The sequence below is a fragment of the Rhinolophus sinicus genome, linkage group LG02, assembly GCF_036562045.2.
Source record: "Rhinolophus sinicus isolate RSC01 linkage group LG02, ASM3656204v1, whole genome shotgun sequence".
Lineage (NCBI taxonomy): Eukaryota > Metazoa > Chordata > Mammalia > Chiroptera > Rhinolophidae > Rhinolophus > Rhinolophus sinicus.
The window spans coordinates 195364654-195390301 of record NC_133752.1 but is presented as its reverse complement, the minus strand read 5'-3'; the positions used below and the strand labels follow the sequence as shown (position 1 = coordinate 195390301).

General features: G+C 45.2%; 1 protein-coding gene across 1 annotated transcript in view; it reads left to right on the top strand.

Annotated features, from left to right (window-relative positions):
• Window positions 1-25277, top strand: part of ARFGAP3 (ARF GTPase activating protein 3) — a 47685-nt gene extending 22408 nt beyond the window's left edge. Inside the window, exons 8-16 of the mRNA XM_074326489.1 lie at window positions 1123-1169; window positions 1735-1877; window positions 5882-6010; window positions 6454-6576; window positions 11538-11669; window positions 16741-16864; window positions 18156-18246; window positions 22753-22874; window positions 24209-25277. Coding sequence (XP_074182590.1) covers window positions 1123-1169; window positions 1735-1877; window positions 5882-6010; window positions 6454-6576; window positions 11538-11669; window positions 16741-16864; window positions 18156-18246; window positions 22753-22874; window positions 24209-24226 — 929 coding nt within the window. The 3' untranslated portion in view covers window positions 24227-25277. The remainder of the gene's footprint in view (window positions 1-1122; window positions 1170-1734; window positions 1878-5881; window positions 6011-6453; window positions 6577-11537; window positions 11670-16740; window positions 16865-18155; window positions 18247-22752; window positions 22875-24208) is intronic.
• The last annotated feature ends 371 nt before the right edge of the window (window positions 25278-25648 follow it).

Sequence of the window (25648 nt, the reverse complement as noted above, 5' to 3'; positions counted from 1 at the left end):
GTGCACCTGGCCGAGACAGCGGGGAGGCTTTTGAGGTGTGGGTTTACGTTGCGCTGTTTGTGTTCCCAGTATAAGCAGAGGTCAGAGCAGCCACACAATTCCTGTTTACTCAAGAACTCTTAGCATTTTCTTCTCTTTCTGATTTTATAATAGGTGAACTTAAATTTTTCATTATTAGGGAAGTAAAACCTGAAATTTGTGCCAATTGTATTGCATTGATTGGGAAGCAACTTCTTTGGTGAAAAATAACTAAACTAGTCGAAGTAGTCTAGATATTTCCATTGCATATTAATAGACTTGTAGGAGTTTGGGAGCAGATTACAAACCTAAAAGAATAGTGGAAAGAAAAATTTCCATGGATCTCTTTTTTATACTTGAAACGGAATGATGTTATCCTCTCATTAGAGCTAAAGATTTTAATCTTTTGTTTGTGGTTTTATGCTCTTTTCTTATTACAGCACATTCTCATCTTTGTAATAAAAAATTAAGATTTTATTCTTGCTGGGTCTCTTAAACATAATTCTACAAACGGAATTTATAATCTCTGATTAAAATTTACCCAGAAAACAATTTTTTAGAAACTTCCTCTAAAAGCGTCATATATTTTTGTGCAATTTAGAAAATGTGGCTACTAAAACAATAGGATGCTTTAATATTTGTTTTTGGTTAATATGATAAAACCAGTTTGTAAATCAAAGTGGAAAAGACATCACTGACTGTTTTCGTTGTATACATAATGCCTCACTAACTTTACGTTTTGAAATAATTTGAAAGTTTTTGAAGAGTGGAGGTTAATGGGAGAGTGTGTTCTAATATACTAAGAAGTGCTCCTGAAGAAAGCGACGAATGGGGACAGCTCAGGCCCTTTATCTCTGTTCCGTGTGCTGTCCAAAAATATGTTTTCTCTGAGTTTGGACGTTACGTGGAAATGCTGCGTACTCCATTTGATGAAGCTCCTTTCATCCAAAATAGACTCATCTACTGTCACCTAATGACAAACTAATGTGGAAAATGTCTCTTAATAATATACAGTATGTTAGAATTTTTAAAAAAAAATACACTAAAAATAGAAAAAGTATGTATTTCTATTGGTCTGACTTTAAACTTTGTGTTTTTTGACAGAAGTTTCCTCTATCATAAAAAAGAAGCCAAATCAAGCTAAAAAAGGAGTGAGTATGATGTATAAAATACCTGGCAATTCATCTCTAAAGTAGCTTACACACTCAAGAGAACCACCTTTGTCGTTTTATTTTTATTATTTTGAGCCATATTATAATAAATGTGGCTTTGATAAAGAGTCTGTTGTGTTCAAGGAGGTGAATGTTACTCTTAGTGAGATTTTCTAGAATGAGCGTTTAGCTTTTCTTCTGTCAATGACAAAATACTTAAAAAGATCAGCAAAGACGCCCTGGCAGTTTCTAGCATGTTTGTGTTTCTCTGAGCAGTGCTGTCTCGTGAGACCTGGAGGGCTGTCACGTGTGCAGCTTTCAGGTACCATGATTCCTTTTAGAGCCCCTGCTGTGGAGGCAGGCGCCAGGGTTTGAATCCTGACGGCCTCATCACTTCCTGCTGTGTGATCTTGGGTCCAGTCACGTAAGGTGCATGAGCTCCAGCTCCTCCCTGTAAATGACAGAATAATAAGGTCCACTCCCTAGAGCTCCTGCCATTACGCGAACTGTTCTTGCAAAAGTCTTCAGACAGGTTGGGTAGAATATAATCTTACGTATCTTCTAGCTTGGGGCCAAAAAAGGAAGCTTGGGAGCCCAGAAACTGACGAATACGTGCTTTAATGAAATTGAAAAACAAGCCCAAGCTGTGGATAAAATGAAGGAACAGGAAGACCTTCAGGCCAAGGCAGCACCCAAGGAAGAATCGATGTAAGTTTAATTTAGGTAAAGTCATACATTCTTAGTGAATAAAACTGTTATTTAAACAACGCCCAGATTTACTTTCCAAATGCCATTTATTTTCGTGTGTGAAGAGGAAGAAACGAATGCAAGATTTCGTTTTATGAAAACTTACGTTGTGTGCGGTGGAAGGTTGAGGGCCTAGTGGTCAGGGAGAGCAGCACCAATTTCCAGTTGAAATTGTGAGGGTGGGATTGGGGTGGTGTCAATGGGAAGGGAAAGACAGATGTGTCAGGAGGCATTTACACATGGAAGATGCTCAGCATCATTAGTCACCAGGGAAATGCACCGTCAGACACCACTGCACGCACCAGGATGGCCGTCATCAAGAGGCCAGGCAAGAATAAGTGTTGGCGAGAATGTAGAGAAATCGGACCCCTCATCCGCTGCTGCTGGCGATGTAACAAGTTAAACAGGGAGCCACCATACGACCCAGCAATTCCACACCTGAGAGAAATTCAAACATATGTCCACACGTTCACACAAAAGCTGTACATGCGTGTTCATGGCAGCATTAATCCCTATAGCCAAGAGGTGGAAACAGCCCAGGTCCATTGATGAAAAGGACCCATGCAATGGATGTTATTCAGCCATGAAAAGGAATAAAGTGCTAACAGGGGCTATAAAAGGGATGAACCCTGAAAAGTTTGCTAAGTAAGAAGCCAGTCACAGGGACCACATGCTGGGTGACTCCTGGTATATGAAATGGCCAGTCCAGGCAAATCCATAGAGACAGGAAGCCGACCAGTGGTTGCCGGGGGCAGGGAGAATGGGGAGTGACTCCTAATGGGTCCAGGGTTTCTTTTTGGGGTGATGAGAATGCTCTGGAATTAGATGGTGGTGGTAGTACAACTTGGTGAATATACGAAGCACCACTGAATTATATACTTTAAAAGCGTTCATTTTATGGTATATGACCGGTACCTCAATAATGAGAAAAGTATTTATAATGTGAAGCCCCATTAGACTGGGTAACAAAATTCTGAATATATGATGGAGGGCTGTGGGTATCGTGGTCTCCAGAGGTTTTGAGCCTGAATTTTGAAGGGGTCTCAGAGGCAGACTTGGCAAGGAGGAGAGGCAGAAGGAAGACTTTAAGAGAACGAAGAGGGATTAAGGTGTTTGTACTGCGGGGGGCCTGTCTGGTAAGGTGGGGTGCCCTGGAGCCAGGCCGCTGGTTTCACACGTTCTCTGAGAGGACTGCCGTGATGAGGCTGGCGTGTTTGGGAAATCGGGTTTGGTAGTGACGTCCAGGGTGAAGAGAACGGGGAAGAAACTGGAAGCCAGGAGGCCAGTCAGGAGACTGGTTTTAAGTCTATCTAAGGCTCTTGAAAGCTTTCATTTGTGTTGACAACAGAAGAGAACTGTGGGCATCTGGCAAGTGTACGTGAGCGGGTATAAACGATCACAGCAGATGAGTGAACACGGAAGGAAAGGCAACGTGCATTGATTTTTATGTGTGTTTATTTTATTTACATGGTGTTTTCTCTTATGTTCATGTGTGTTTTATCAGTTTGAGCTTGAGTTACTGCAGACTGTGTACTGAAGAAAATAACCGCACCTATTTTATGAGGTTGTCTTGAGGATGAGCTTAGTTAATGCTCATTAAAGTACATTAACCAGTGTGGTGCATACTAAGTGCTCAACCACGGTGATTTCTTACTATTCATACTAACAGTTGGCCAAGCGGCATTTAAATGGTAAGCCCAGATCATTTGAAGTTGGTAGTTATTTCTCATTGTCATTGAATTCATAGACCATAGGGGGCAGCACTAAACCGTATTTAGGTTAAGTATGGTTTGAAATGATTTATGTAAAATTTATTTGGTGTCTCATTTTAATTTCTCTGATGAAGCTAGGTGTTTGACTCTGGGAAAGAGGAAGGGTTAAATCTGAGTGTTTGGACGGCTTCTCTCGGTATTTGGGAGTGGGCTGTGTCTAGATCGCTCACGCATGAGCTTTTCCCAGAGAGTGCGTAAAATCCTAAGCCTCGTGAGAACAAAAGACGTGGAACACAGAAAGCAAGAGCCCCTCCCCACAGCTCCGGTGGGTGGAGACTGGTTATTAAAACCAGCAGCAGGACCAGCCTGTAGTATGTCTTTCATTAGGACGGTTTAATGCCCCGTTAAAGCAAAGCTGCTGGTCATGGGATTTGTGACTTTGACTTGGGAACCCAATTTAACAACTTTCTTGGCCTGTTCAGAGCAGCCGCCCCGCAGTGCCTTGGCTCAGTTTCCGCAGACCAGGCCATGCCAGCTACGAGAGAGCTCCTGTTGCGTTCGTCCTTCAGACGTGAGAGTGCGGTTCTTCTCCAAGTTGATTTTTTTTAATGGCTGTAAATAAAGTTATTTCAATTTAGCAAATGCCAGAAACAGTGCTGTATCTTGTATCGCCAGCCTGTGAAACTGCTCTGTCGGTGAAGCAGCCTGATTCTCACCTCCTGACAGTCTCTCGGTCACGCCCAGAGGTGTCTGTGCACAGTGGGTAGGCAGAGTGGAAGAGACAGGCTGCCGCCCAGAGCCCCCCCTTTCGTGGTCTGAGTGTCTTCACGCCCTCCCTTGAGCTGGTACTGGGAAGGGCTCCAGCAGTTCTGAGAAGCACGGAGTCCTGACGCTTAATTCCATTAGCGCTTCCAGAGCCTGTTACAGTAAGCCTGGAAGTTCAAGAGCGTGCTTTCAACGAGTGGCAGACCCAATCCCATGTCAGATGTCCTAAGAAGGAAAACGTTCCCACTCATTATCTTTCTAGTGGAGTTTTTTCATTTCCACCCGCTCGGCTTCTCCAGGAGAATCTGTTGCTACAGTTCTGTCTGTTCATGATTTTAAACAAATCTATTGTTTTCCTCCAAAAGGTATACTTGAAAGAGTATTTTTTTTTCTTAGTAATAAAATGGGTATATTGCCATAACCTGTTCTGTAGGAAGAATAGTAAAGAAAACAAACTGTCAGATTAAAACAAAACAAAGAAATTCTGGTGGACTCATTAAGGAAGGAAACAGTAAAAGCAAGATTACTTTTTCTGAGTAAGACATTCTGTTATCATCCCCTGTTCCTATACAGAAATGCATTTATATTGTTGTGGCATTTATACAGTACTTTGCTTATGGGGAGTTCTTGACCTTTGACACAATTTTATAAAATGGATGATAGCTTAGAAATCCCGATAAGGTAGATATATCACTTTAAAGGGCCCTGAAGTTTTGTCGCTTTCGTACATTTGATAAAACACGCTCATTACTGCTAATATGGGCATAGTTTTCTTTATGAAAAATTAAGTGTTTTTGCATTTCAGAAACCTGACAGTAAGGGACAGTGTTTTATACATCTTTTTATAAAGATGTATTATTGGTGCATTATTCGTAACAGGTATTTGATAAATAGATGCTTAGTATCTGACCGGTAGTGCAGAAAAATCTACAGAGGAATGATTATTCCATTTTAAATGCTTTCAGAAGCCTGATTACATAAAGAGAATCTATGGGGAATGTTCTTGTAAACCGAAGAATCCTTTTGCAAATAAGTAACCCCTTCTTAATTTATCTATTTGTGAAGTCATATTTATGTATTTTTTGTCGCAAACCAAAGCAAACCAATGAGACTAACTTCGTATTTTTCATATGTAACTTTGAAATATAACAAAATATTAGTCCCGGTAAGGAATTCTGCTTTTTACTAACCTCTAGAGAAATGATTTTGGTATATATTGTGTTATTCTATAGTAAGTAGTATAAATTATTGTTACAGGATAATAGGTCATATAAACTAGGACAGTAATGTAGGTTCAGCAGCAACCAGATTTTCTTGAGCATCTACTCAAAGAAGACAGAAAAAAATGCTGACTTGCCTTCGTAATTGTTAATTATGGAAAGAAGCACAAAGCTAAAAGTATAAGTGACATGCTTAATTTTGCTTAGTATTTTAACTTAAGAACACAGAATTAAAACTAAATTAAGGAGCATCTGGTTTTTCTGGCAGTGTTTCATCATTACGATTAGCCTATAAGGATCTTGAAATTCAAATGAAGAAAGATGAAAAGATGAACATGAGTGACAAAAAAAAGGTGGAGTCAGAGAGGCTTGGCATGGGATTTGGAAACTGCAGAAGGTAGGTGAGAGTGCTCTCTGGGATTTCAGAATTTAAACCAGTTTGCTAATCCTGAATGGATTTTTCTCTGTATTTTCAACTTTAGCAGTATTTTCTCATTATTCCTTCCTTTCTTCAATTCTTTTGCTTTCCTCTAGTGTTCAGTTTAGCATGAAAACTTTCAAACTTGATTCTTAGAAAAAAAGAAATAGGTCTGACTTGTCATTAAGTGGATGCCATAAGCATAACTGATAGATATGGCCGTATTTTGTGTAATTAGTTACAGTCCTTACTAAGGTTCAGTATTTTCCAATGCTTATACCCCCCCAAAAAAAGTTTTATTGTTCATGTTTTTAACCTCACTAATCAATTTATTTTTGTTGAGTATAGATTAAAACATTCATTCTTTGGTGAACACAAATGTCTTCACAAACTAATATAACCTTTTTTCCATTTTATTCAAGTGGTATTTCACATTCAGTGACTTCAGACATGCAAACCATTGAACAGGAAACTCCAGTCCTAGCAAAACCAAGAAAAAAGTACAGCGATGACCACGATGATTCCTATTTTACTTCCAGCTCAAGGTAATCTGCTAAAATCATCCTTGGTGTTATTTTGAAAAGCAGTGATTAATATGAACTTACTAATTTATTTGCATTAGGAGCAAATACAGATCAGTTTACTTCATTGTTTTTAAAAGCTATGGCTGGAGTCAAGGGTATCCTTTGAAAAACATTGGGGAAACATTCATAAGTGGACAATGTTTGCTAATATTAAAATGTTTGACAATGAAATCAGCAACCAAGAGTTGAAATTAGAGGTAAGAAGTCTTGTTCATCTAAAATGGGAAATTGGAGAAATTTGTTTAGTCTTATTCCCACAGTTGGGACATTTCTCAGCTGAGCCTTCCAGAACACCAGCTCGGGAGTCTCCAGTAAGCAAGGCAAAGTATTGAGTAAACTCTCGTTGTGTGTGTGCAGTTATTAATAAGAACACTGTCACATGCTGAGGGCTCCCAGGACAAAGCCTCTCCCTGTCCCTGAGTGCTCACCCTCTGATCGGATGAGCTGCCTGACTCCTGTGTGAAGCTGACCATGGAGAGTGCCGTGGTTCAGGTCCCAGCGGCCTGCAGGGGCAGGGACGGCAGGTTTGCACTTGAATCCACTCTCTTTGTGAGGTTCCTCCAACAACCTGACCAGCATGAGAGAGTCCTGCTAGAAAGGCCCCAAGTGAACTTAGGAAATTACTAGAGGTGGGCACCAGCTGAGAAGCTGAGGGGGCAAGAGGGTAGGCCAAGGAGCCAGGTGTCCTGGGTCTGAATCCTGGCTCTGCCACTTAATGACGGCGTGACCTTGGCCAAGTTACTTAACCTGTCTGTAAGTTAGGGATAGTCGCAGTGTCTGCCTCTCAGGGTTGTGTGAGAGTTAAATGAGTTAACACAAATAGAGCACTTGAAATAGTGCTTGGCTATTAATGTTATGCTTAGCTGCTGTTATTATATGGAAATTCAATTCAGGAGACGTGTGACTCAGTCTCAATGTTTAATCACTATTGTTAGATACTTAAATCAACCACATTGAGGGCCACCTTCGGGGTTAGGAGTTTGGGGAGATTGAATGTGTGCCTGTCGGTAACTGGCGTGCTCATGCAGAGGCCCCCTCACTCCTGTCTCGAAGGGTGTGACGGATGTCTGGCAATCACACAGGCTCAAAGCGGTTTCACATACATAACAGATACATGTTTCATGATTCTCCTACCAGAGTTCCCAGAGAGTACTGTCCTTAAAAACTCGCTTAGCGTAGCTTCAAATTATTTCAAGTCCAGATATTGTACCAAAAAAAAAGTTCATTGTGTAGTGGTGTCCCGTCGTTACTTTCAGAGATGGTTTTATATTTGCCTGACGAGTAACCGGTGTAACACACCAGGTTTCAGTTTACTTAGAGGTAACACCCAATCTGCCTCTCCATGCAGTTTAAGTACACTTTCTACACGTTGAAATCAGATGTCTAACTGCACGTGGAGGCTGCGGGCGGGCAGGTCGGACCGTTTTAAGTGCGCACATTAAATGAGGGCGAGAGTCTCCGTCAGAGGGTGGTGCAGGTGACCCGCAGGCTCCGCATTCACCTGTCAGGTTCCCCACACCTTCTGATTCGTTCACTGCACACTAGCGACTCCTACAGATGAGAGCGTAGGAAAGGAAAGGAAAGGAATCTCCAGTTAACGTTCTCGCTGCCGTGTTTGTCTATCGTCAAACGACATTTCCATGTCGCCGGCTGCTGCGTTAACTGGACTTACTTAAAAATATGAATACTGTAATTATTTTCTGTGGATTTTTGACACATTTTGGAGAACAAACTTGAAATCAATTAATGGATTGAAAAGGTTAAATCAGTACTGCTGGGACACAGGCCTGAGAAACTTCTGGAGAGCCTCCCGGCTCCAGGTCACTGACAGGCTCCTGCCTTGTTGGGAGCTCCAGGGGTCCGGCGGGCTCTTCTTCTCCGTGTGGTGGCAAGAGTTAGCCCTGGAGGCCTTCCTCGCTCTGGAGCAATTATTTATGGTTTGAAACCTGGGAGCAGACGGTGTGTTTATGCAGACCACAGCTGCTGGCCTCCTGCCAGAGACCCTGGGGCATTGTTTATCGTAAGGAACATAAACGCCTTCTCTCCTGTGCCCTGTACCCACTGTTGGCAGAACAAGGGCGCTCTGAGGGCTTTGGCAACAAGTGGCAGCCACATGAACTTTCGGAAAGAAAGCGTCTGGGTTCCATGAAGAGCTCTCATTGCTTCCAACTTATTCATTAGCCCATTAGAACTTGAATATTATGAATTATGAAAGAGTGCTGTTTCTATTAAAAATAAGATCAACCGTATCGTTGGTTTTTGTTTTTTATCGAGTGCCATTATTTCCAGGAGATAAACAATGTAATTATATACTGAGTACAGAATAATGAAAGTAGAACAGCTCGCTCAGCCTTGTCGAGCAGTGCGGGCTTCAGTGAAAGAACAGTGTCTGCAGCCGTCAATGACTTATGTGATATTAGGGTGCTCTATCCAGGGGTCTTCAGTAATGTGCTCAGGGTGGAGGAAGACAGTGGGAGGGCGGAAAGAAAAGTAAGAAGCACTGAGAACTGGGATCTAGCAATCGAAACAGTAGAAAGTCAGTAAAGGTTTGGAGATCAGATTTGGAGGCTGTCGTGTTTCTGAGGAAAGGCAAGTGCACCGTGGCCATCAGTCGGCTCGTCACCCATCCTTCCAGTGGGCAGCTGTTTCGCGGGGAGTTGCTACGTGCCCCCTGCATTGAGTGAGAGCACAGACAGCTGCTGGTGGGGAATGGTAGGAAGATGCCCCCCACCCCAGCGCAGAACGATACATGACAGGCTCTTGCTAGGCAGTGGGACCCCAGCAGAATGGCTTTCTCTCTTCTGATTTTTGAGTAGTCCAGTCTTTGTTTTTAAAACTGATGCTCCTATATTCCAGGAGAAGCACTTTGGTTTCTGTGAATGAAAACTAGCTCCTTAGAGTGATACTGAATCTGCAAAATCCTAAGTCCTAGTACCTCAGAGTTGTAAAGAGCACACCCTGTGCAGTGCTCCCGGCACCCCCAACACCCTTCGGGGACCGTGTAGCCCCCCACGCAGTCCACCTGCTCCTCAGTCCCCAGGCAGCTCCGTGAGAAGTGCCGCCTATACTGACACCCCTCCCCCTCCGCCCACCGGGGTTTCTGAGCTCAGACCAGCAGCCCTGTGAGGGCAGGACCTGAATATTCCTCTCGCCCGTATCCTCCCGTAATGAGGCTGGCCCTTCAGAGGTGCTTATTTCTTAAATTTTCATTGAATTGGTCTTCGTTCTTTCCCTTGGGCGCTTACGAATAAGCTGCTCAGATAGTTGAGTATAATTCTCCAGGCCAACACACGTCCCACAACTTCTTTCTTGATGTGACGTCAAGTCACGTGGTTGTCTCGGTGTCTCTCTGAAGAGGGCTGGCTGTCTCCTCCTGCCGGGCCATGGCTCAGGGCTCCTCCACTGGCCCCAGGGAGAGCTTGCAGCTAGAGTCCAGACATGCGCACGGTTGTTTCCCTTCCTGGAGCAAGGAGGCTACTGTAGCGACATTTGTTCTTAATGACCCTCTCACCAGAGAAGGCAGAAGCCACACTTGAAAGTTCCTCTTTCTCTCTATTATCCACGTAGAGTCACACCATCTGCTTCAAACAGCAGGTTTAGCCTTCCTCCCTTTTTTGTTTTTTATTTCCTGCCAGGAAAGAGTCCATCTGTTTTTGGCATTCCCCCCACCCCTGCCCCAGATATTAGCTCTTCTGCGTCCCTGTCCTGTTTGTCCTGCTGCGCTCTCACATTCACCTTTGCTCACAGGCCCCTCGGACCACCCAGGCTTTCTGTCTTTAAACGAGTCCTTATGACGGTGGAGCTTGGTGCTCACCTGGTTCCTTGTGCTTCTTGCTCTCTGCAGAAGGCCTGGGTGACATTTTGAAAACCTCTCCGTTGTCTCCCACCATCCTTCCTTTCCTGAGACCTAAGCCTTGGAATCTGCCTCTGTCTTCTGAACTTCTCGAACCCCACCTTTACAAGGAGGGCGTATCTGGCCAGCCATTTTCTATCGGAAGCTGTCCTGATTTCTGAGATAGCACAGTCACTTCGTATGAGGGCAGTGGCACATCCATCCCACCTGTCAATCTCTGTCCTGTTCCAGCAAACCCTGATGCTCCTGGGCAAAGGCCTTTCTTTCACTACATGGGACCGAAAGCTGCCATTGAGGTTTGCTGTCTGAGCAGTGCCCTGCTCAGTGATGCTCAGCTGATTAATGACAGTGTGAACCAACCCGGAAGGCCAGCATCTCCTCTGAGACGCTTACGGGTCAAGTTCACGTCAAGCTCCAGGCTGAAGGAGCATCCGCAGAACAGCCCAATTCAACAGTCCGCAACTTTGTGTCCGATTCTGGAGGAGGTTAATTAGCATCATTTACATTAAGTGGAAGTTGCCGTTAGGGCTGCAGCCTGACATTGTGGCTAAGGTGACCGGGACCGCCAACAAGGAGCGCCCCACGTACAGTCGGTTCTCCAGGCCCAGCTGCGTGGTGTGTGACTCCCTAACTTGGCAGAACTAGACCCAAAGAAAATGAAATACGTAACCTATAGTGGTTAACATTTAAAGATGTCGTACTGTGCGGATAGGCTAGGTTGTGCTGCAGTGACAAACATCTCCCCAGATCTTAACATAACCATAGTTTATTTCTTGTTCACTGAAGTCAGGTGAGTGTACAGGCGATTGTCTAGATTTCCTGTCCTTCGGGTAGCACCTTGATCATCCAGATGGATAGAGGTTTCACCTGCCTGAGGCTGTAGCACCTGGAAAACACGGCCTCTTCCATTTGGCATGGGGAGAGGGGACTGGGCGTGCTGAGCCAGGGCGCTGTACAGGCCTGAAAATGGCTCACCTCGTGTCTGCTCAGGTCACAGGGCAGCCCCCAACTTCAAGGGGGCCAGGAAGGGCAGTCCTCCCAAGTCACTGTTCTGCTCTTTTGCATGCAGGTACTTTGACGAGCCGATTGGCCTAAGGAGCAGTTCTTTTTCTAACTGGGATGACAGTTCAGATTTCTACTGGAAAAAGGAGACCGTCAAAGACACTGACACCGCTCTGAAAACCACAGGCTATTCAGACAGGTATGGACAGCAAAACAGTGGGTTGGTAAATAGTGAACCCATGGATGTCTAGGGAAACTCTCCAACACCAGTAACATGCTTTTGTTCTACTGTTTCAAGAATATTCTTTGTATCCTGGTCTGTCTCTGACCTGAGGATTTTGCCTTTCCCCGAATGTGGTATAAAGGGGACGGTGCAATAACTGGCCTTTTAAGACTGGCCCCTTTGACTTGTCTTAGTGTCAAAGGGGTATTGTTGAGTTTGTTATGCCGTCAAAGAACCGTCTCCTGCTTGGGGATCACGAATGAAGGGCTGTACAATTTATTGTCCAAACCAGGGAACTGTTGAGAGTACAAGGGACACTACTAATACGTTGGGACAGCAGGTGTGACCAGGAATTGTCCCAGGTAACTGGAATGTATGGACATCCGACTCATTTGGTAGCCTACATAATATGTCTTCAGTATTTGCTAATTGATCTGTGGATCTGAAGAGTGAAATAACAGGCCTATTCTAAATGGAAAATTCTTTCAAATGTGTGGTTTGGATGTTCATTTTTTATTAGAATTACAGGCTTTTTCAAAGTGGCCTAAAATCCTTTTATAAAATTACTGCTGTTGGCTTTTTAAAAAGTAAAATGGCATATGTATACATTATAAATAAGAAACTTATTTGCCTCACCTCAAATTAATTTAACCTCATTTTGCTAGGGGTTTTGTTTGTTTTTTTTGTGCTGAGATCTACTCTCTTAGCACATTTCAAGAATATACTACAGTATTATTAACTATAGTCACCATCCTGTACATCCCATCCCCAGAACTTACTCATAAATGGAAATGTGTACCCCTCGACCAACAGCTGCCGCTTTTCTCTACTTCCCAGCCCCTGGGACCCACCATTCTACTCTGTTTCTATGAGTTTGACTTTTTTTTTTTTTTTAATTTTAGATTCCACTTAGAAATGAGATCATACAGTATTTGTCTTTCTCTGGCTTATTGCACTTAACGTAATATCTTCTAGGTTCATCCATGTTGTCACAAATGGCAGGATTTCCTTCTTTTTTTATAATGGAATAATATTGCATTGTGTGTGTGTGTGTGTGTGTGTGTGTGTGTGTGTGTGTGGGTGTATCACATTTTCTTTACCCATTCACCTATTGACAGCCACAAAGGTTGCTTCCATGTCTTGGCTATTGTGAATAATGCTACAATAAACATCGGAGAGTGTAGATATCTCATTAGGATATTGATTTTGTTTCCTTTAGATATACACTGAGAAGTGGGATTACTGGACCATATGCTAGTTCTATTTTTAATTTCTTGAAGAACCTTCATACTGTTTTCCATAATGACTGTACTAATTTACAATCTCACTAACAGTACACAATGATGGTTCCCTTTTCTCCAATCCTCACTAACACATCTTTTGTCTTTTTGATAGTGGCCATTCTAACAGATGTGAGGTGATATCTCATTGTGGTTTTGATTTGTGTTTCCCAAATAATTAGTGACATTGAGCACCTTTTCATATAACAGCTATAAACTTGCCTCTTAGAACTGCTTTGGCTGTATCCCATAAGTTCTGGTATATTATGTTTCCATTTTCATTTGTTTCTACATATTGGTTTTATTTCTTCTTCACTTTGGTTGTTCAGGAATGTGTTAATTTCTACTATTTGTAAATTTTCCAGTTTTCCTCCTGTTACTGTTTCCTACTTTCATACCATTGTGGTTAGAAATAATACTTAATATGATTTCAATCTTCTTGAATTTGTTAAGACCTAACATGTGATTTTAATTTGTTTTGTGACCTAACTTATGATTTATCATGGAGAATGTTCTATGTGCACTTGAGAATGTGTGTTCACCTGCTATTTGATGGAATGTCCTAAATATGTCTGTTGGTCCATTTGGCCTAAGGTATACTCGTAGTTCAAGTCCAATTTTCCTTATTGATTTTCTGTCTGGGTGATCAGTCCATTGTTGAAAATGGGATATTGAAGTCTCCTGTTACTGTAGTACTGTCTGTTTCTCCCTTCAGCTCTATTAATATTCACTTAATATATTTAGGTGCTCCCATGTTAGATGCATATATATTTACAGTGTTATGTCCTCTTGATAGCTTGACCCCTTTATCATTAGATGAGGACCTTTGTATCTTGTTGTAGTTTTTGGCTTAAAGTCTTTTTTGTCTCATGTAAGTATGGCTATCACAGCTCTCATTTGGTTTCCACTTGCATGGAATATCTTTTTCCGCATCTTCACTTTCAGCTTTTGCATATGTAAAACTGAAGTGAATTTCTTATAGGTAGTATATGGTTGTGTCTTGTGTGTTTTTTTTGTTTTTTTTTAATCCATTCAGCCACTCTGTCTTTTGATTGGAGAATTTAATTCATTTACATTTAAAGTAATTATTGATAGGTAAGGATTTATGATTGCCATCTCATTGTTTTCTGTTTGTTTTGTAGTTCCCTTGTTCCTCCTCTCTTGCTGTCTTCCTTTGTGATTTGATTCCTTTCTCTTTGTCTTTGGTGTACCTGCTGTTGTTTTTGTTTTGTGATTACCATAAGGCTTACATAAAACATCTTATAGTTGTAGCAGCCTATTTTAAGCTGATACCGTAACAAGTTAACTTAGATTGCATACAAAAACCGTACCCTTTGGGGCGGCCGGATGGCTCGGTTAGTTAGAGAGCTAGTCCTGAACAACAGGGTTGCCGGTTGAATTCCCACATGGGCCAGTGAGCTGCGCCCTCCACTATTAGATTGAAGACCACGAGCTGCTGCTGAGCTGCTGGAGGGGGCGCTGGATGGCTCAGTTGGTTAGAGTGCGAGCTCTCAACAACAAGGTTGCCGGCTTAAAATTCCCATGCCCCCTGCAACTAAAGATTGAAAATGGCAACTAGACTTGGAGCTGAGCTGCGCCCTCCACAACTAGATTGAAATCTAATGACTTGGAGTTGATGGGCCCTGGAGAAACACACTGTTCCCCAATAAAATAAAATAAAAGTGAAAGAAAGAAAAATAAAGAAAACATTTCCTAGCTTTATAAAAACAAAACAAAACAAAAAACCCTACCCTTTTACTCTCTCCACCTATATTTTATGTTTTTAATGTCACAGTTTACATATTTTTATGTTGTGTATCAACTAACAATTTATCCACTAACAAATTATTGTTGCTATAGTTACTTTTACTGCTTTTGTCTTTTAACCTGTATACTAGACTTAAGTAATTTACACACCACAATTGCAGTATTAGAATATTCTGAATTTGACTATACACTTAACCTTTACCAGTAAGTTTTATGCTTTCATATCTTTTCATGATACTAATTAGCATCCTTTCATTTCAGCTTGAAGAACTCCTTTTAGCAGTTCTTGCAAGATAAGCCCAGTGGTTGGTAGTTCTTCTTTTGTCCTTTTAGCACTTTGAATATATCATCTCACTATCTCCTGGCCTACAAGGTTCCTGCTGAGAAATCTGCTGATAGCCTAACAGAGTTCCATTGTCTGTGATAAGTTCCTTTTCACTTGCTGCTTTCAAAATTCTCTTTGTCTTTGATTTTTGACAGTTTTATTCTAACGTGTCTTGGTGAAGACCTCATTGGATTGAGTCTGTTTGGGGACCTGTGAGCTTCATGTACCTAGATGTCCATATCTCTCTCCAGATTTGGGAACTTTTTAGCCATTATTTCTTTAAATAAACTTTCTGTCCTTTTCCCCTCTCTGCTCCTTCTCGGTCTCCTGTAATGTCTAAATTGTTTCCTTGATGGTTTCCTATGATTCGTGTAGGCTTTTTCGCTCTTTCTCATTCTTTTTTTCTCCTTTGACTGAATAATTGAAAATGAATCATCTTTGAGTTCACAGGTTCTTTCTTCTGCTTGGTTAAGTCTGCTGTTGATGCTCTCTACTACATTTTTCATTCTGTTCATTGTATTCTTCAGTCCCAGAGTTTCTGTGGTGTTTTTTTTATGAGTTCTATCTCTGTTGAACTTTTCATTTTATTTGTGTGTGTTGTTCCAGGTTTCGTCGCGTTGTCTGCCTGCGTCCTTGCAGGTTGCTGATCTTCCTGAAACAAGTATTTTAAATTCTTTGTCAGGCAATTCTTTGGAGTCCATTACTAGAAAATTACTGTGTTCCCTTTGTGGTGTCAGTTTTCCTTGATTTTTCATGTTCCTTGGCATTTTGTGTTGCTGTATTTGCGTTTGAAGGAGGAGTCACCTCCTCAGAATTCATGCCTGACTGGCTTTGGGTGAGAAATACCTTCAACAGTCAGCCCTGCTAGGGATTCTGAGACTTTTTCAGCCTCTTTCTATGGCTGCGCCCACTCCACACTTCTTATTCCCTTTTGGGATGAGTGCTAAGATGCTCTCAATCCCCCAAACTGGGCCAGGTGCTGAGAGCCTCCTGATTCTTTCCCCCGGATGGCGCCCTGAAATGCTCAAGGTTGCGTGCTTGAGGCTGGCTTTCCGCACATGCTCACTAGCTGTCCGCAAAGGCTTGCATTCGCCATCTGCTTGTGTAGGGGGCTGGCTGTGGATGGGGGGAGGTACGTGGGTGAAGTGCACAGAGCATTGGGCCGCACCTGTGGGCCATGTGGGGGCTCCACAGACAAAGTGTACGTGGGGGCTGGTGAGTAGGCTTCCTCACAGTCTGCAGGGCGCTTAGGAGCCGCGAGCCCCTGAGGAGACCCTCGCCCTGGCTGCTGGGCTTCCAGCCTCTCCCAGCCTCTAAGCCATGCAGAGCCCCCTCAGTATCCTGGGTGGGGTGAGAAAGAAGTGAGCATCTTGGCAATGTCCCACCCAGCTGGAGAAACCAGTCAGCCACTCACCACCTTCTCACCTTCCCTCCTGGCAGTGGTGCCGCCTTGGGGGAGAGGCAAAGTGCAGCTGTTTCTCTTACCTTCTTCATTGCATCCAGTCTTGGGTTTTTTGCTCCCGTGATGTGCTGGGACCTCTCTTCTGGACTCCTGACATCTCCAAAGACGTTCTCAACTGTGGGTGATTGTGAGAATCAGTGCAGGGTGATGGTAGAAAGTTCCTATTCCGACATCTTGCTGATATCACTCCTATTTGGCTGTTTCTAATTTTAGACCTACTACTCGCCGCAAGCCAGACTATGAGCCAGTTGAAAATACAGACGAGGCCCAGAAGAAGTTTGGCAACGTCAAAGCCATTTCATCAGATATGTACTTTGGAAGACAAGCTCAAGCTGATGTAAGTGTCTGTAGAGCGTCTGTGTGGGCCCCATAGAGCGGGAAGCAAGCAGGGGCCTGGGAGATGTGGGAGCAGGTAATGGACTCTGAGTGAGGTGGACTCAGGCGCGAGAGGCCCCTGGCCCCAGAGTTGGAGCAGGACTCGAACCCAGGTCTTTCTGACTAATCACCCCACTTTGCTGCCCCAACTAGAGGAATGATTGGAGTAGGAAATGTCTCATTTCTCTTATTCCTGTCTCAGTGTTTTCAATAGTCGTACGTTCAATAGCTTTTGAACAAATTTCAGGCAATTTTTGATACAGCTGTAATTTGCTTAATAATTTTTAACCATAATTAAAAGAAGCACATAGATATGTTTGGGGAGGGTGGATATATTTATTTTCAGGTTGTTGCATCTTTTCTCAGAAATATTAACAAGCCTGTCTCAGTGGAGTCTTTCTAAGTAGTAAGACTCAGATGGAAATGGGGGCGAACGGTTAAGGTGTCCCCCTGATTCTGAAGCGCTAGTGTGCTTACACAAAGCTCTTGGAGTTACGTGTATCAATCACTAAGCTTCTTGGACTATCCGGAGAATTACTTCCTAACGTGTACTGATTTTATTTTGTAGCATTAGAACTTTCCAGTTTTACTTTTTTTTTTTTTTAATTTTATTTTATTAAATTTATTGGAGTGACAATTGTTAGTAAAATTACATAGATTTCAGGTGTACAATTCTGTATTACATCATCTATAAATCCCATTGTGTGTTCATCACCCAGAGTTAGTTCTCCTTCCATCACCATATATTCAATCCCCCTTACCCTCATCTCCCACCCCCCACCCCCCACCCCCCTTACCCTCTGCAGTTTTACTTTTGAGAGTATTTAGAGCTGCCTCTAGGCTTTTCCCCAACCCCTAAACTCTGCCTTGTTTTAAAGTTGATGACATTCAAGTTCAGTCATAAAATCACATACTGGGGGTGGTACTGGAAGAGAGCTTCTTGGAGCCGCCTTTCCTGGCCGCTGGCGAGAGTACCCTCGCACGAGAGAGGTCATTCTCTCACTCTCACTCTGGTCTCCCCCTCGCACTGGCAAGCGTTGGCCAGGCCGCTGTTGATCTGTCCGCTCTGACTTGCAGAATGTGAGCGAGCGTCATGCCGTCCAGTCCCAGCTGTGGTAATGGCATTCAGCAGCTGTTGGAGAGACAGTGCCTAGGGGACACACACATTCAAAGGACAGCTCCTCCTGGACTCCTTTTGCAAAATTGCTCAGGGTATTTGGAGCCTAATGTTTCCTTTTCCTGCTCTTGTCTAGTATGAAACCCGGGCTCGACTGGAGAGGCTTTCGGCAAGTTCTTCCATAAGTTCAGCCGATCTGTTCGATGAGCAGAGGAAGCCGATGGCAGGTAATTGGGGGGCGGGGGGAAGTGCGGGGGTTGGGGGGCAGCGACAAGAGTTGGTCTCCATTGTATCTGTGGCACGAATACATTTTCTCTGGATAGGACTTTCTACTTTTCCAAGATTCTTAGCAACCGTTACTCGCTGCTCTTCTGTCCTCTGTAAGACAGTCCGGTCGAGCAGTCATTCCAGGCTTCCCACATGCCCACGTGAGGAGAGCAAGTCAGGAGAGTTAAGCAACATCCCCCCAGTTACCCAACAAGTCGTCTTTCTACAACATTGTCACAGACCGGTATTCCCGCACGGTATGGACGTGGGGCCCGATTCCATGTGCTGTCACTGCCTTGGAGGTGGACAGCCCTGGCTGCCGTGTAGGCTGACCGCGTCCTAACTGTGAGACCCTGTGTATTTTATGTCGCTTTTGGCCTCAGTCTCGTCTGTAAAGTGGGTGGATAATCCCTACCTCACAGGGTTGTACTGAGGCTTAGCTGAGGTGCTGCTACACTTAAGGGACCAGCTCGGGGTCGGGTGCCTGCAGGCCCTCCCGGGCCCCTCCCAGGCCCCGCCTGGGCCCCGCGCTGTGCAGAGCAGATAGTACAGGTGACCCACCAGCCCTGTTCTTCCAGGGAAGACAGAATGTGGCTTTGGAAACAGGCGGTGGAGAGGAATTTCCTGTCTCCCCCATCCCTCTTCTGGGTGCAGACGCCAGTGGGGGGCTGTCTGCGAGCCCTGGAGAGTGAGGCTGAGAGAGCGGGCCCAGCCTGGATGCCCACAGCCAAGCTGCCCTCCACTCCACCAGTCCCTGAGCCACAGAAAAGCCATGTTCCTGTCCTACTCGGGCCTCAGCCAGGCCACCGGGGTGGGGGAAGTGCCATGTGTCCCTCTTGTGTCACAGCTACCATTAAAGAAGCAGTGTCCTTTGAGGTTAGGACCCACTCATCTTTAGAAGAGCCCAAAGGGAGGGGCTCTCCAGAGCCCCACACCACCTGCACCCCTCATTTCCAGCCCTGGAGAAGCTGGGTGTGGGCATGGGCTCAGCAGGGGCAGCCACTTGGTCTTGCAGCTTCAGAGAACAGCTGTTTTCTGAGTCCAGAGAGAAACAGCCTCAACACAGAAGTCTTAGGCGAAACCTGAGTGCCCGGGGCCTTCTGTGTCTGGGTTTGGGCGGTGTTAGAAGGCCCACCGTGGCCCTCGGCCTTGGGCACTGCCAGGCAGCTGTGGGGCACTGAGGAGTAGCCTGGTGAGCTGAGGGGGTGCTCACCTACAGGCCGCCATCAGGGCATGGTGCTTTCCAGGTGGGGACCAACCTTGACCTCAAGCAGGAAGGGGCTTGTTGCTTTATATCAGACCATTTCCTGACTGGGCGTTCCCTGTGCTGAGTGTGGTCGGCAGTGGTTGTGGCTTGTGGATTTTTGTTCTCATCTCCAGCTTACAGTGTCGTGGCCTCTTGTCAGGGTGACTTCCTTTTATGACCGCCCCTGGCAGAAGGGTGCTTGGCCCTTTGGGGGGCTCCTAGCAGTCCCACCTCTACCCCCTGCGGGTTGGTGCTGGGTCACCTCACAGGAGCCCTGGCACAGGGTGCAGGTCGGTCCAGAGAACCTAAGTGTTGTAAATGAGCCCCGGCAGCGTGTGTTTTTATCATTCATACGGCTGGAAGCTTCACTCTGAAGTGTTATTGTTTGCTGTAAAACCTGTTGGAGATCAAAAGATAGCGGGCTTTTCGATTGTTGAAGAAAATTGTGGCCAGCCTGTGTTTCTCTTCCTGTCCCCTTTCAGAGTGTGACGGGCCAGCCGCCACAAGTCAATCGGTTCCCGAATGGGGGAGTGGGAATGAATAAAAGACACTCTCACATATGATGATGGCGATCGCGGACTCCAGTGATGCTGAAGTCACTGAGTTTATTTTACTGCACCCATATATGCAGTTTGAGTACGTGCAACTTAGCAACGAAAGTATGCATTAACATAGCAAATGTAAATTCTTTAACTTTCACACAGAGGACACAAAACTCACTGAAACTCTCACATGTAATTATCTTATCAATTGCCCTGATAGGCATCAGCCTTCTGTGTCCGGGAACTGGCCGTTCCCACCACATTCCTCAGCAGCTTACAAGCTCAAGCTCCCCCCAGGTGCAGGCAGAGACAATTGCCTCAGGGGGAGGGAAACAGGTTAAGCATAAACGGAGCCATTCTGTAAAGCTTAGAGTCACCTGTAACCATGGCTCCCCACACAGAGAAACAAAGATCCATTCATTTTTGCCCATGTGTGGGTTCCAGACAAACTCTGGTCCGTGGAAACCTGTAGTCATGGTGAGGGAGCATCCTGGGGTGCTGGGTGCCCAGAGGCCCCTCATCCCCAGCTGGCCAGTTCGGGTTGGTGTCCTCAGCTCCAGGCCCACTGTGGGTGCTACGGGAACAGATAGTGAGCAAATGGGGACCCTCACCTAGTTCAGGGTCAAGGAGCCTCTTTCTGAGGAGGTGGCTTGCGCTGTCATTTCCCGGAGCACACTGTGTATAACCTGAGCCCACTTGGGCTGTCTTTGACCACGACCACCTTCCCTTGTAACCTGCTGCACTGGGCAGCCCTCAGGGGAGACTCAGTGCCTAGATATCAGAGGAGGAAGGAGACTTTGCCAGACTCCGGCCCCTTTCATCTTGTTGCTCATGATCTCCATTCTCTACTTCACTTCATGCCCAATATGGCTGCGCTGGCTCTAGCCATCACATCTGCATTCCAGCTAGCAGGAAGGAGGAAGAGGGACGGAAAAGGGCATGCCCGGCCCTGTGAGGCACGTTTGCCTACATCGTACTGGTAAACTATGTCACTTGGACACACTTTGCTGTAAGGGTTTGGTTTTGGGAGTTCTGAGCAGAGAAGGGGAGGCGAGGAATGACAGGGGCACTAGCAGCCTGTGGATTGAATGTAGTCAGGGAGGGGTCATTGTCCCAAAGCTGCTCCGCCCAGGCCCAGGCCCGGTCTAAGGAGCGGCCAGACATCAGAGGGGCCTGGTCCTGCCTCAGCTGTGCTGACTTCTTTAAACACTTCTCGAGTTGAAAACTCATAAGTGGAGGCACTCCTACTGAGGTCACCCCCGCTGGCTTCTGGTCCCCACCTGCACAGCCACTCTGGACCTCGCTGCATAATGGAGCAGCTGTGATTCTGGCCCTTCATGCTCAGGATCTCTAACTGGCTGCTTGTTTGCAGTAAAGACCTAGTTTACAGGCTGGCAGCACTGCTGGTAAGTGGCTGTGTTGGGATTTGAACCCAGATCCCGTCACAGGGCTGGGCTTCTGCTCTGTTGCTGGCAAAGGCCTACAAAATTTTAAAAGTCAGCTGGAGGCGGAGAGCGGAAGACCCCACATCCACAGCCCTGCCCACGTGGTGGGTCCTGGAAACAGTGCCATGGGGAAACACAGCGTCTCTTCTGGGTGCCATCTGTGTGGAAGGACAAACGTGTCGTCTGTTTTGTTCTTGGAAAGGGGCAGGAGGGTCTAGCTAGATCATGTGTGGAGCTGAGGGAATAGCTGGGCTGGGCTCCCCTGAGGACCTGCAGGGTTTGGGTTCACTCACAATCCCTGAGCCCCTCCAGCAGTTGTGTGACGGAAGTTCACCTTGAAACTCTGGTTGTCAGATTTATGTGTGATAACGTTGATGTACTTCACCTGCGTTGGTGGCAATATGCTAGTGTTTATGTTGGGGCAGCCACAACTTAAGCGACAGGACCCTGGCTGACACTGGCCTCGGCCTCTGTACCTGGGAGGACTGGCAGTGAGCTTGGTTCGGGCTGTGGCTCGGAAAGCAGCCAGACTCACCCGCTTGGCTCCCCTCCCTGGATGAACCTTTTTCTTGTACAGGCTTCCTCTGTACCCCCTTGAGCAGCAAGTAGGAGGGGGACAGCCGTAGTCAGAGCTGCAGTCACAGTGCCTTACCCACCAGTAACCCCAGAGTAAGTAAATGGCTCCTCTCACTTAAGTGCACGTGAATCCCAGGGAAGGCTCTGATTGGCCCAGCCCAGTCACATGCCCATCCCTCTGGATGGGGTCTACGAGAGGCCGCCCCAGCGGAAGGGAGGAGGGCTTTACCAAAAGATGGGGGAAGGGATGCTGAGCACACAAAACACAGATGTCTGCCGTTTATTGAGAACTTACCTGTCAAGTCTTGTGTTAAGCAACTGGAGGAAATAGGGGCCCAGAGAGGGTAAGGAACCTCTCCAGAGGCACTCAGCTTGGAAGGTGGCAGTGCCAGTATTGAACCCAGGATGGTCTTCAGACCCAGTACTACATGTTCTCTGATATGGGGTCTTGCAGCTGGTTGTAAATGCAGGACAGCGGGGCTGGTGCTGAACCCCAAGTCCTGCCCCCCACAGGGTCCTTTTCCCTTGACCACATCTGCTACTTGTGCAAAGCAGGAGGGTCCGGGATCCACGTTCCCTGAAGTCGTCGAGTGCCCTGAGCACTGGCTGTGCTGCTGCAGTGGCAGAGTGACAAGCCAGCCTCTGTTCTATTTGCAGGAAACTACAACCTCACGAACGTGCTGCCCACTGCCCCCGACATGGCCCAGTTTAAGCAGGGGGTGAGGTCCGTCGCTGGCAAGCTCTCTGTCTTTGCTAACGGAGTCATGTCTTCGATTCAGGTTAGTGAAGCTGGGATGATGTTATCTGAGTGTGATGGTGGGTTCATAGTTTTGAAAATGAGATTTGGACCACTCTTCAGTTGCTCGGAAATTAGATTTTATATTATTGATTTATATGTTTGCTACAGTGTAACCCAGGACATCATAAAAACCAGAAGTTATAGTTTTATATTTGTTTAAATTTTCTAATTTATGAGTCTAGGGGAATTTATGACGTTACAGGGATTATCATGATCATTATCCACTTTTTTCCTATATCAGAACAGAGAAATATTAAGAAGAAAATAAAAATGACCCATAATCTCATCTCACAGGGGAAATACAATTTTGGTGTATTTTATTTTAGTTCTAGATTTGTATGTGTTCTTTTTATCTTTAAAAAGATGCTCTATGCATGTGAGATTATACTGTATATGTGGTTTTATATCCTGTTTTTTTCTCCATAATGTTTTGTTATGAGCATTTCTGTGTAATTAAAAATTCTCCAGAAACCACATCCTATTGAGTGAAAATACATGTAATTTATTTACTAATTCTCCAAGTTGGGCATTTAGATTGTATTCTAATCTTCTAAATAAGGCAAGGCCAGACCCTGGTGTGTAACAATTTAAGGTCGTCTCTGAGGATACGAAATGCTTCTCTCGTGAACCTTTGTGTTTATGTCAGGTCATGTTAGAAGGATGCTATTGGGATGTAAAATGTGGCCATAGGAACTCTGCTGCCTTTAGGGTTCCGGGGTCCCCAACTGGGGAGCGTCCCCTCAGCCCCAAGGCCCCTGCTGTGTCACCGCTGTTGATGACATGACAGCACGCCTTACTGTCCCTGAGGCCAGCTGAGCCCACATCAGCCCTTCCAAGTGGGTGACATCCCTAGTTTATAGCTGATCACCCCCATTTTCTAGTTTACCCCCTTTTCATATCCCCATTTTGTAGGTGAGGAAATAGAGGCACAGGGAGGTCAAGTTGCTTCTGCGAGCTCACTCAGCTGACGCAGGATTTCAGGGTTCAGACCCCACTGTGTCCTCCGTCCCCATCACATTCGCCTCCTGGAGGGCTGACCCCTTGGTGACCTTGCTGCTGGCCTCACAGCCCTCCCAAGCCTGGGCCGGCGGGCAGGACGTCAATCCTGTCAGCTTCCAGAGGCCGCGCAGCCCTTGGCCTGGGGAGGCCTCAGTCCCCCGTGTCCCCTGGGTACGGGGTGGTGGCAGATGCCAGACAGGTGGTGTTTTGGGTCAGCCGTGGTGTCATTCTGAGAAGTTCCACGCTGTGGGTCTGCATGCGAATGAGGAAGTGATACTGAGTGCTCGTAACTTTCACTGGGTTCTCTCTCTTTAGGATCGCTACGGTTCTTAATACTGACGTCAGGAGATGTGCTTCCTGGAGAAAGTCCTCTTTAATAAACCGGTGGCCACATGGCAGCCTGCAGTGAAGACCAGCCAGTCTTGCACATCGTTCTGCTACCTTTTCACGTGGCATATACACATTACTGACTTTTAACGTTTCTTTGATGTAGAAGCTTTACTGTCATTTCCGTTTTGTGTTCCTTCCTGCACATGTGCTCCCTACGGCATATCCATGCATTTCCTTGCTTTCTTTTCTTGGAATCTCTAGTTCTGACAGCTGGGGGCAGAGACATGGGCCCCTCCCACCTCTCCGAAGACCAAGGACCAAGAGCCTTTTTGTGGACAGGGTCTCAGCTCCTGTGACCCATGGGCCAAGGGTCACCAGAATCAGCTGATGCTTGCTGGGCCTGGAGAAACAAAATTCACTGCACACATTTCATTAAAAAGGGAGCAAAGAATAAAAACAAAAGACCAAAAATGGTGTCTAATTTGGCAGATTGCTTCATTTATATTTCCACATGTTTAGGTAGTTTCAAAATAATGTTTAAAGTCGCCTGTCCCCTTGTAAATTGTTTATTTTGTATGAACTATAAATTTAAAAATTATTTTCAGCGAGTGCTTTTAACAAACCTCAGCTTCTGCATTGTCAAGGGAATTAATCTTTTGACAAGGTGTTGCTCTTTGAATTTATGAGAAATGTAAAATGAGACTCCCTAAGTGCATTTATAAATCGATATAGTGTACAGAATTAAAAATGAATAAGGTAAGAAGATGCACCCACAGAAAATATTTCAGTATATGGGGAAATAGTAGTTGTAATTGGGTAGTTTTGTTAATATTTTTTATCTTAATCTTGGTTTTCAAAAAATTATAGAATGTGTATAAATGAATAAAGAAAAATAATTTGGCTGTGTTTTAGACAGCACTAGAATATATTGTTAGGACAGTAAAATATATTTGAAATTTAATGAATGAGAAAGATGGTTTCGACAGAATATTTTGTGAATCTTTCTTAAAAGCTCAAATTTATAGACTTCTAAATAAACAGTTGCAGTAGATAACGTTGTCGACTTTTTCTACCAAAGCTTATGAAGTGAATCACCAGGAGGGCTCATGGTGTAAGGCTGAAGTGCGTGTGAGTGATGGTGTAGTTACTGGTGGATGGGCCTTGTATGTATGTTTGGGGCCTGATGTGCCATTGCCATTAACTGAGATGTCGCGCACCCTGGCGGGGGTGGGGGGCAGGACCTGTCCTTGCTGTGAGTGAGGTGTGCAGAGTGCCGTGGTTCGAGCCCAGAGGGTTGCGTACAGCATAGTACAGGCTGGGGGTTAAACAACAGAATGTTGTTTCGTCACAGTTCTGGAGGCCGGAAGTCCAAGATCAAGGTCCCGTCAGGCTGCTTTCTGGACAGGCCTCTCGCCCGGCTGGTGG